Here is a 12,312-nt window from a genome sequence, read left to right on the forward strand (position 1 = left end):
ACTGGTCTATTTTCTGTCACTATTTTTGCTTTTTTTAAAAGAATTTCATTGTAAATGGAATCTTAAAGTAGTAAGATAATTGTAATTTAAAGGAGAAACAGAATGAGAAAGAAGATAATTTTGGCCAGGAGCTACATACAGATCTAATTCCTTCCATTTTTATATGACAGGGACTTGCCATGAGGTGTTGAAGCCTTGTTTCATTGAGTCGGAGCGACTGGACCTAAATGGCGCAGCATGACTTTGCTCCAGCCTGGCTTAATTTTCCCACACCACCATCATCAACAAAGGTACTCTTTCTTGCATCTTTCTCTTTTTGCCTTTCTCTCAGCCACTCTTTTGTCACATTCTACACAAACGTAGTTAAAATGTAAAGGCTTAAAATTTTTCCAGAAACACACTTTTTGTATTACCGTCTAAGTTAGTTTATATTTAGTCTATTGGTTAAAAAGTCAAGTTTTCAATATACCATCAACATATGAAATCATTTACTCCAGAGTTGACTTTTGTACTAATTAAAGGTCCACATATTTTATTTCAAAACATTTAGATACATCGAACATTGCTTTTTTATCCTACCTTTTTCTATATTTTTCTGATAACTTGCCTTACTTACTTTCCTGCTTACTTTCCAGTTGATAATGTTTTAAATATTTGGAAGCTTTCGAAGTCTTTTTATATAACCAGAAGATTTCATTTTCATATAAGTAAAACTTTGCATGGCACATTACTGAAATTTCAGGAGTGATGAAGACTTTGCAGCATTTTACATATCAGGACTTACTAATTTAAGAAATGTTAATTTTACTTAAATACTAAAACAGAATAGTTTATATAAGACTTGCCTAGGCATTGAAATTTTCATCCACTTACAAGGTATGCTAAGAGGGACCTTGGAATTGGTTACAGTCAATCTACTTGGCTTAATAGCTGTCTTCCACTTTTTTTTTTCTTTTAATGCTAAAGAAATCAGGAGCGGGTCTTGATCATCTGCTTGCCTATTAATCAAGCTCTGCCAGGACCAGGGAGTTTTATAAAACAGTTTATTAAAAATAACTCTTATGGGAACAATTTAATAATTTTGAAAGTTGTTCTCTTTTAATAAATTGTTAGATTATAATAAATTTGGCCCTTACTATGTTGAAAAGCTGTATTAGCTGGACAGAATTTTCCTAAACATTAGAATTTTAATGTTTGAAGATGGATTTTAATAATAATATAAACTGACCTTATTTTATACAGATAGATAGGGTTAGTCTGGAAGGTTAATTGGCTTTGTCTGTTGTCATGTGATTAGTGTAAGCCTAGATTAGAAGAATGGATTTTCTTTTCTTTACTCCTTCCATATGACTCACTTTTGACATTCTGTAAAATAATTAAACATTCTATTTCATAGACTATGAAATGGGATTTGGATTTGTTAGGGAATGGAGACATCTAAGCTCCAGAGATCACTTCTTAGTTACAACAGACTCTCTGCCCCTTTTTCTCCTATGTGTAGTTCTCTGGAATATGATTTCTTACTCTCTACTCCCTGCCTGCTCTCATTTATATCCTTTTAGTGGGTCTATTTTTTTCTAGGCTTACTTCAAAGCCTGGATGCATATGAATTTCCTATTCCCCCCCTTTATTTCCTTTTCCTCTTTTATTCATTTTCTCTGAAATAAGTATAAGATTTTTTTCATTTTTAAGCAGATCAGTAAGTTACCAGCACCTTGAAAAGTTAGCTACAAAACATTAAAAAGCTTGAGAATAATTCTTCATTCAGATGTTAATCTGAGGTTGAAGATTGCCTGTTGTTATGTGGTGAAATCCTTACTGCATTCCAGAACCTGACTCTCCATCTGAATATTGCCCCTCATGGATGATGATGGTTGTGAGAATTGGGATTGCCTATTCAAAATTCTCAATAATTATTGTTTTTTTCTAAATGACCTCCAGAAAATGGTATCAGTTTAAACTCCTAACTAGCAGTGTTTGAAACCATTTCCTTAGATCTCACCTAAAGTAGTTTCATTAAACACATACTTCTAGTAATGACTTTTTAAAAATTTATTTTTAATTATATGACTTCTTATGCCTTCTTTCTTGTCCTTTTATCTCAAAATCATTATTTATGGATTCCCATTTGTAATTAACCTCTTGTTTTCTACCAGAGCCTTTTAAATCTTATAATGAATTAAGTGGAACAGATACTAATTACTGTTGCGTTCTCTATTTCGACTTAATAGAAGTCTTTCATTTATTAGTTGTTTGAAGGGATGATATGAGGATGTGAATTAAGGGTAAAAATATTTTCAAGAACTGTACTTCTGTTTTCTGAGGTATATAGAATTTTAGCCCCATCATGTGGTGAAATTTTAAACTGCATTGATTATATGTGGCATAGAGCTTTTGAAATGCTTATTGGGACCCAGTGTTAAGTAAATTTTTACATGTTTTTCTATACACATAGATATAATTAAAGTCATATATCTGTGATTAATATTTTCTCTCGTGGTCTTTTGTTCTTGTTTTATTCCATTAAAAGTTATAAATTGCTACTAATTTATCATCCTTTAATAGATAGGTCCTGACTTGCAATTTGAAAAGTAACAATTTTATTATTGAAGAAATACTAAGCTGAAATGGTTTTAGACACTGAAAAATTTAGATAACTTTTTAGATATCCCTTGTTACAGGTGCTTCTTCCCATTATCTTACGTAGGAAGTATGATAAAGTGATTCCCATAGTCAGGCTGAGGTATTCTTTCATAGTAGCAATTTCTTGAAGAAGGAAGATCTCAGGAGTGTGGTATTAAAAGAGTAAAAGCTGGTAAGAAATAGAAACAAAGTAGGGGAATTTTTATTTTTAAACAAAAATAATAATGTGTTATAAGATTCTATGGTAAACACATTTCTGTATTTGTATTCAGTATTCCATAGTTATTTTTATGGTTAGATTGTAGTAGCAGTGCTTTGTTGATTCTTTCATGGCAGTATTTAAAAAACAGTGATTAATACTATACCAACATTTTTCATTCAGTAGTGTAAGCAGTATCAGCCTACATAGAAAATGTGTATACTATTTAAACTTTAGGCCAAGAGAGGATCAAGAAATTCAGTCAGAATGGTAGTGGAATTTATTGAAACTTTGTTTACTGTGTAGAGTTTTTTGTTACTGACTCAGATATTCTAGGGAATCCTGTGAAATGTGTAAGAGGGAGAGGGATAGAGATAGTCTCTTCCTTGCTCATTATCTAATGTTTTTTGAGGCATTACTGCATTCCAGTCACTATGTAAAACACTATGAAGGCTAACAAAAATCATAAGCTAGATACTCTGGTTTTTTGTCCCAATTTATAGATTAGGGAGTAGAGGTTGAGAGAGATGAGTAACCTTTCCCAAAGTGCTAGAGCTAGGATAGGAATCCATTTGTGCCTGACTTTAAAACATACCAGTTTAGTTAATAATTTTCATTTCCTGATTACTAGATAGTAGACTAATTTTCTGAGGTGAAATACCAGGATACTTTTTTTATGATTACACCAGAATATATTTTTATCCTGTTTTGGATAAACAAATGAAGTTGCTTTTTTTTTTTTTACCTTTAAAGTAGGCATCTTTACTGTCATAGGAATGTAATTCTTTACAGGCTATTTAATCTTTTATTGAGTTGATCTACATGGATAATTTAATTAGTTACCTATTAATGGACTAAGTTGCAGGAATGTCTGAGCATCTCTTGAATATATTTGTGGGATAAAATCATAGCAATAGAATCAGTGGATCAGCAGGTTTGTACATTTTGATAGACAGTGCCTAATTGCTCTCCAGAAAATTGCACCAATTTATAATCCCATCAAAGTTTTATGAGGATCTAATTTTTTCAGTTTGGGGTATGCTGGGTGTTTTCACATTTTCTAATCTTTGAAATTGGATGAAAAATGGTACTTTATATTTTGAATTACATTTTTAAATTATGGTTGAGCATACTTTTCGTGTTAGGGAAAGTTTCTAAAAACTGCTTGTTCATGTAATCTATTTCTTAGTGATTTGTAATAGCTCTTCACTTCGAGGGATTTGTTTTCCATATAGCACATATTTGTCTATAGCTTGTCTGTTTTGATAATTCTTTAAAAATGTAGAAATATTTAAGTATTCACTAATATTAAGTATTTAAACATGCAAAGAATAAAGAAAATTAAATGAACATTATTAACAACCAACGATAATCATATCAATATTTTGCCATATTAGCTTTATCTCTTGGAAATAAAACATTATGTATACAGTTGAAGTCCACTGTTTACATCTTCACAGTCTTTTTTTTTTGTCTCCATTTTTTCACCAGAGGTAGTCTCAGTGCATGTTCTTATATTATTACATATGTGAATGTCAGTAGTATTCTCTGTGTTTAAAAAATTTATGTAAATGATCATCATTTATATATCTGTATCTGGCTTTTACATTCACTCTCTTTGAGATTTTTTTTCTTCTTTGTTGCTATCTACAAATTTAATCTTATCTTAAAACTGTATTGTACCTCAATACAATTTTTTATCTATTTAAGTTTAGATTGTTAATAACTTTTGACTATTACATAGAGTACTGCATTGAATACTCTTGTAATATCTCCTTATACACATGGATAAAAATTTTCTAGGCCAGTGCTCCTCAAACTTTAACAATAGTAAGATAACCTGAGGATTTTGTTAAAAATACAGATTCTGATTTCAGTAGGTCTCAATGGAGCCCTCATTTTAACACTTTTCAGAGTGATGTTGATTCTGTTTGTGGACCAAACTTCAAATAGCACGGCTCTAACCTGTAGTTACAAAAATTTCTGGGACTTGATTAGATACTGCCAGAATCTTCCATGTGGTGTACTGAGGTATACTTCTGTATAATGCATATAACTATTCTCTTTATGCTCTTGGCAAAACTTGGTCACATCAGTTACAATTTTTGCTAATCTTTGTTGTAAAATGCATTTTCCCTGTTTCTTAGGCATTGAATTACATATATCTGAATTCTCTGTTCACATCCTTTGTTTATTATTTCTTTTGGGTTGCCTTTCTTTTCAAACTGGTTTAGGAAATATACACATACATACATGTGTGTGTTTATAGCATCTTTAATGTCTAAATATAGTTACATAGGTTTTTTCCGTCTTGTATGTATTTCACTAGATGTGCTCAGAGGCGTTATAGTACTTGTCACTATTTTTAAAAGCTTTAATTAAGTCTTTGTTGCGGATATATCGTATCTTGTAGTATGATATCTAGCAACCTTAATTGATTCTTAATCTGTAATGTCTTTTGGATTTTTTGAAATACAGTCATTTGTTCACAAATACTGTCAGTTTTCTGTCTACCTTTTCAGTTCTTTTACTTGCATTTCTTATTCATATTTTATTCTGCTGGTTTTGTGTTAGTCTGTGAAGGGTCTCGATTTCATCCTACTTGCAAGCTAATAACGCCAGTCTGTTATTGTTTCATGGATGCTGGTAGAAGACAGGCTCCTCGGTCAGAGACTAAGAACTTCATTACTCATGACACAGCAAGCAGCATAAGCATGGTGTTGGCACTGGTTCTTCATGCACCCTAAAACTTTGGGGAATTGACATGGAGGGGCCCAGGTAGATGCTACCCTTGCACTGAGTGGGGACTCTACCGCATTTATGATAAGCCTGTTCTTTGTCCCACAGAAGGACGTTGCCTATTCCTTAATGTTGCTTGCTGCAAACATAACTCTTAGAAATGGGCCATACAAGGATTGGGACAGGATTGCCTGTCCCAATAGTCTACCCATCATCAGCCCTAAATGTTCTTGGCCAAACTTTAATTTTCACATGACTGTAACATTGCTAGGACCAAATCCATTTAATTTCTCTTTATAAATAATATTTTATTAAGGTTGCTGTCAACAACCTAACCTAAGCATCAGGGTGAGGCCAGGATTCAGCGAACTGTAAGTAAGTTTTAGAAGGAACCAGTAGATGATTTTTTTTTTTTTTTCAGCTAGCCAGTATATGGTATAAGGCCACACTATTATCCATTACGAGTTTAAACTGACCTGAGTTTTGGTGTCATTACTTGTAATTACAGGGGTAATAGGGGGGCCAAAAAGCAACCCTCATCCTCAATAAAATACATTCTGTGGCTTATTTTCCCCCACGTACAAACATACCACATGAAAGAGACACAGATCACTTCAGTTTGGAATTTGTTGTTAAACTTGATTTGGATTACTATTACATTAGTTTGGTTAAAAAATGTGGACATTGTCAGTATTAGTTGCAACCTCAGTTGCCATATGTGGCATATCCTAAGACTATTCAGGTGTTAGGAGAATCATATGCATTTTTATAAGGGTTGTGCTGGTTTCAATGTTTTTATGCATTTATGCTCTATTGACTTTTTTTTTTTTAATCCCACATCATAATCACCTGGAGGTCTGGTTAAAACCAATTGCTGAATCTGTCCCTAGGACTCTTGATGGCCACATGAACTTTTCTGATTTCAAAGCATATAGATGGGGATAACAGATCTCGCAGTGGATCAGAGTGTTCTCCAAAGCTGCTGTTTGATTCAGGCAGTAGTGCTGGTTCTAGGGATTAGGGAGAACATTAATTGTTGTTCTTTTTCCCTGTACTTTCTGGGGTCAAAGAAGTTCCCTCTTTGGGTGGTGGGGTTTTTGCACTCCCTCTACAGCGATGAGATCTGTGTGTCCCAGTCCAATAGCTCTGATTTCACTTTAAAAAATAATCCCCTAGTTGCACCCAGATATTTTATCCCTAGGAGTTGGGTGTGAATGGAACAAGGGCAATTTTACATAATATGCAGATACCTTTATAGCCCTCACTTTGGTCCACATTGAACACTTGTAGGGGGACTTAGCAGTGCACTCAAGCAAATGTTCATGGTCTACAGATCTAGGACTATGACAGTTCAACAAAAGAACTCAGAAAGGCCAGATCAGACTATCTGAATTCCTTAGGTTCTTTTTTGTCCAGGTCATCACCCCGAGGATAGGTCTGGCCTGCATTTGCTCTTAGGAGAAAGAAAGAAATATCATGTCCAGGGATATTCAAGGCTGACTCCTTAATTTTTAAAATAGGCTCATATAATCTCTCATCTCTTTACTTCTTTCATCCTGATTACTACCCAGGAAGTGGCTGAGGAGGTGATATCTTTTTGGCTGTGCTGCATTCACTGACCAAAACTGTTTTACTAAGGTGTTTGAAGAGGTGAGGGACATAGAGTTGTAGATTGTTCTGAGTTGAATTTTAAGGAGATTGTTTGAATGCTTAACAGTACTGGCGCCTGTGGATAGTAGGGAGTATGGAATGTCCATTGAGTACTTTGAATACTTGTCTGTCACAGGATAGCCTTTTTGACAAAAGATGTACTGTTATTGGACTGTTAGTGACCTGGAATGGCAAAAACATGACATGGATTAATTTTAAGGGTCACAAGAATGTGACCAGAGTGAGCAGATAAGACTGCAGTAGCAACACGATAACCTAAAAAGTTTTCAGCAGTGATGAGACATCATTGATCGCCCCAAGAAGTGGTCACAGGTTTGATATAGTTTCCCTTGTATAATATGGCCTTCCTCACAGTGAGACAAATGGACCAACCTTGCAGGAGTCACAACTGGCATGCAGTGGTGGCTTCCACATTAGAAAAACAAATGTCCTTTAATCTGCTAGTCTGTAGTTTTTCAGGTGACAGGTTGTCTAGGCCATTGGCAACAGCCCGAATCAGTTAAACATAGAATGTTTAGTCCTTACGAATGTTATCTAAGGTAAGGGTCACAGCTTTCATATTTCCCCATTGTGTGGACTGGCATTTACCCATTTGGTTTTTCAGAGTTATTGGGAGCTGGATGGCAGTTGCCACTCATTGTACGTTACCATCTTTTAACTTAGTGGAACCATCAGCAAACAAGGCCCAGACATTTAGGGAAACTTCTGTGATTTGAGAACCTTATTGAAGCAGTAGCTTGTTACAGATGGCAGGGAGGAGAATAAGGTTAACCTCAAAGAGTAGTTGCCACTTCTTCATGCAGAACTGAAATGTCCCTAGGATCAGGCCTGCTGCACCCTTGAATACACTGTTTCCAGTTGATCAGGAGCCCTAGTGAGCCCTTTTTTTGGTTCTTAGTTTGAGTTCACTTTTGATAAGAACTCAGTGGTAGGGCAAGAGCCACATTCTTTTTAAAAAAGTAGTGTACTTGGTACATTTATCAGACAGATGGCACTGCTGTACTGAGGAATAGCCTCTGTATATTCCACTAGCTGGCAAATTTTCAAGTACATTTCTTGATTTCTTTTATTCTGGGACCCTATACTGTTTTTGCTAGAGCATCTGGAACAGGATGGTACGGGACTCACCTGTCAACTTGTATTCCCCACATAGGAGAATCTTGAACATTTTCAGTACAAGCATGTAACAATACTAACACAACTGTAAAACACAATAGTACATACGATTGGCCTAAAAGCCTCACCTGCAAGATCACTTTAGTTTCCCTTTCTTAACTGCTAAATTTTTTTCAAGCTCTATCAGTCAAATTAAGACACTAGAGCATCTTTTCCTACTATGGGGACACAAATTAAGGAGTGTAGTACTTGCATATCGGATCTGCAATCTAAACTTTCAGGAGACTAAATAAATTATTTCTTTAGCTCGGAATGTAGGAAAGTGCAATGTGGTGAGGAAGACTACCGCTCTAGGGATTGCATAGGTGACTAGGAGGCTTTTTGTTTTTCTTCTGTCTCCTCAACCTTGGAATGGTGTGGCCTCTTCTGTGTACCTCCTGGATCCAGCACACATCCAGGTTGGGGTCTTTCCTGCCCTCATGCACCACACTGCCCTGGTTTTGCCTCACTTTGTTACCCCTATGCTTAGTACTGTCTTCCTGCCACAGGAGTAGGTACAGTGGTGACTTGGATGCCTGTGTCCAACAGAAGTATACACATTTGTCTTTCCTTTTCCTTAAGTTCCACATACTTGATCTTTTCATTAAAGCAGCCAAGGTCAGTGTAGTGGGCAAGGAAGGGATGAGGAAGTATAGAGGGCACAGAACACTTTCACTCCAGGGTAGGCAGCAGCAGCTCAGCCTTAACAAATTGAGTTCTAATGTTTTCAGTCTTTCCAAAACTCTGTGCCCTCGTTACTGACACTATTTATGTCAGCTTTGGAGATCCCTTGACTTAGCAGCCACAGCCATATTGCCTTTTAGCTGGGACCCCATCGTCATGATAAAACATCTTTTCTTTCTCTTGCTCAAAGGAAAATTAACAACCAAAGCACTATTTGGGTACCTTGTTTCAATCCTACCCCTTGCCATTTGGCTGCTAAACAGTGAGAGACCCCTATTTCTACCTAACCTTTGGACAAGAACAGTTGCTACCAGATCCTTGAGAGCCTTCTCATGTGCTGTAATCTGACTCAGGAGACCCCTTGTCTTTTTTTTCCCTCCAGAAAATTTTAACTCTGTCAGCATCACATTCTCATCATCAAAATTGTTAGGGTCTGTTCAGAGTTTTGATTTTTACCCTACCTACTTGCAACCTTAGCAAGCTAAAGCTAGTGTTTCGTGGATACTGACAGAAGATACGAGATGATTAAAAACTTTATCTTGTAAGCATAGCAGACAGTATGAGGCCAGAGGTAGTAGGGGAACCAGCACCAATAAGTTGCACAGGGGTAGTCTTAGACAATATGGGTATGTGTCGTAGGTTCATATTACAACGGGGGAACTCCTCTCTTTGTCCTGGAGGAAATTATAACATCAATACAACCCAGAGAAATGATCAGGGCATTAAAAAAAAGATTTTTCGAAGTTTTGATTGTGATTTTATCAGATTAATATCAGGGAAAACCAGCAACTTTTATAAATAGTTGGTTTTTCATACACATAATTTTTAAAAATATATTACATTCTTGGGATATATTTTTTAAAATATTTTTGGGTGAGAGGAGTTTGGAAATAAATCTAGAGAACTTAACACTGTAGCTTCATTTGCTGTACCTTTCTGATATTGAAGAAAATATTGAGCTATTTAAATCAAGTAGTGTATGATACAGAATGTTACATTTTGTTGAGAAATACACTATATTTTGCCTTGTTTCACTTAGGCATTTTACCTTTAAAGTTTTGGGGTAAGTAGATGTAGTTGTTCAGCTCTTTCAGGATGATGCTCTTATTTCCATTAGGTAGAAGAAAATAGACCAACGATAGAATCTATCTTATAAGTTACCAGTCACCAAACACATTGAAAGTGACTACAGACTGTTCTTTTTAACCACTGAAAATTCTAGGAAGTAAAATAAACCAGAGTATTGTTAGCTTTTAAAATTATATTTAGGTTGTAAATATATGTTCACCTACATACTCTTAATGTTTCAGTCATCACTGAATTTTGAGAAGCATTCTGAAAACTTTTCGTGGACAGAAAATCGTTATGATGTGAATCGTCGACGACATAACTCTTCAGATGGCTTTGATTCTGGTATTGGACGTCCTAATGGAGGTATAATTTGCTAAGGAATGATAGAATTTAAGGATTTTTCTTTTAGAATGTTTTAATTGTGATTCAGTCTTTAAGCATAACCATTTTCTTTGAATTTGTAATACTTTGACATTATCTAAAAAAGGTAACTTTGGAAGGAAAGAAAAAAATGGATGGCGTACACATGGAAGAAATGGTACTGAAAACATAAATCATCGAGGGGGATACCATGGTGGAAGTTCCCGTTCTCGTAGCAGTATTTTCCATTCTGGAAAAAGCCAAGGACTACATGAAAACAACATACCTGACAATGAAACAGGGAGGAAAGACGACAAGAGAGAACGCAAACAGTTTGAGGCTGAGGATTTTGTAAGTTTCTTTTAATTTTAGTTACCAATGAGATTTCTGCAGGTGCCATTTTAGTAGCAAGGCTCTCATGACGTTTTATCAGGACAGTTCATTTTCTACAGAGATCACCCTTTATAGGCCCAATTATTTTTAGTCCATACGTTTTGTAAGCTTTTGTTCATAATTCTCCCCTCTCCCACCCTTCGTTCTCCTCTCCTTCCTCCTACTTATTCCTGTGTCTCACTTACCATGTGGTCTTTTAAAATTTTTGATAAATTTATGTCATTTTATTCCTTATAGAAATTTAAACACTCTCCCCTAAAAATAATGGCTGAGTTTAGAGGCTTATTTGCAAGTGTATCATAATATTATCTCTAAAAAGCTGCAAATTTTTGAAAATAATATTTTAGCAGTACATTTTACTTAGATTATCTTTTTTAAGTAACACTTTAATCTGACTCTTAAGCTAAACCCAGGATAGCTAGCTCCTTTTTGTTTCGGCTGCTTTATTCAAAAGTTTTTTCATGGTTAGGGAAGGCACACTGATAGTTAACCTAGGTCAGATACAATTAGGAATGTTAACTCCACTACTGAAAAAAATATGAATTAATTAGAAACAGAATATTCTTAATTTTTTTTTCCTATTTGTAAATCTCACCATGTGGCATATCTAAACACTTTTCTCAAGTTATATGAAAATTACCTAGTGTACATTCTTACTTATCTAGTTCTTCTTGTGATTCATTCCTAGTAATTTATTTCTGTGTGTATGTTCATTCATTCATTATATGAGTAGCTCTATGAGTCTAGCTGTTCTTGGCCCTCAGAATACGTAGATGAATAAAATAGGCAAGGTCTCTACTCTTAATGAGTTTCTATACTGTTGGGGACTTTCAGAAAATAAAAAGAAAAATAATTAGTATTTTGCAGAGAATTTGGATAGGAAATGACTGGATGGCTACTTTGGTTTTGGAAGTAAGGAGAGGTTTCTCTAGGGAAGTATCATTTAATCTAGGATTTAATCAATGAGCTTTTTTAAGACTGGGGGTGGGGGGAAGGGGAAGAGCTAGTGTGTATGCCCTAAAGTAGGAGTAAGCTTGTCATGTTTAAGGAATGTAAGTTAGGCCAATATGGGTAAAGAATAGTAGTAGACCATGTTAGAGGAGTAGGAAAGGGTTTTAATTGAGTAGGACTTTTAACTACAAATGCAGCCTGAAGCCTCTGGAGTGCAGTCATGTGAGCTGATTTTAGGTTTTTAGACTATGCCAGTTGTTAGATCTCGAATGGGTTAGAGTGAGAACAGGAAAACCAAGTTAGGAAGCATTGGCAATAGCTCAGAAAACGATGGCTTGACCTGGATAGCCGCGATGAGATAATGGTTTTGGATATAGTTTGGTCGATAGGGTGGAGAGTGGAAGTGAGAGACTTGGATTAGATTTATGGTAGGGGAGTTGGGAGGG

At 35.4% G+C, this 12,312-nt stretch overlaps 1 protein-coding gene across 3 annotated transcripts in view; it reads left to right on the top strand.

The window, feature by feature from the left end:
• Window positions 1-12,312, top strand: part of GPBP1 (GC-rich promoter binding protein 1) — a 71,040-nt gene that overhangs the window by 35,126 nt on the left and 23,602 nt on the right. For all 3 annotated transcript variants that reach the window (XM_006912475.3, XM_006912473.3, XM_025047208.1), the window contains 3 exons: window positions 171-290; window positions 10,402-10,525; window positions 10,650-10,873. In XM_006912475.3, the coding sequence (XP_006912537.1) occupies window positions 228-290; window positions 10,402-10,525; window positions 10,650-10,873 (411 nt within the window). In that variant the 5' untranslated portion in view covers window positions 171-227. The remainder of the gene's footprint in view (window positions 1-170; window positions 291-10,401; window positions 10,526-10,649; window positions 10,874-12,312) is intronic.

Source organism: Pteropus alecto, unplaced genomic scaffold (assembly GCF_000325575.1).
Source record: "Pteropus alecto unplaced genomic scaffold, ASM32557v1 scaffold73, whole genome shotgun sequence".
Classification (NCBI taxonomy): domain Eukaryota; kingdom Metazoa; phylum Chordata; class Mammalia; order Chiroptera; family Pteropodidae; genus Pteropus; species Pteropus alecto.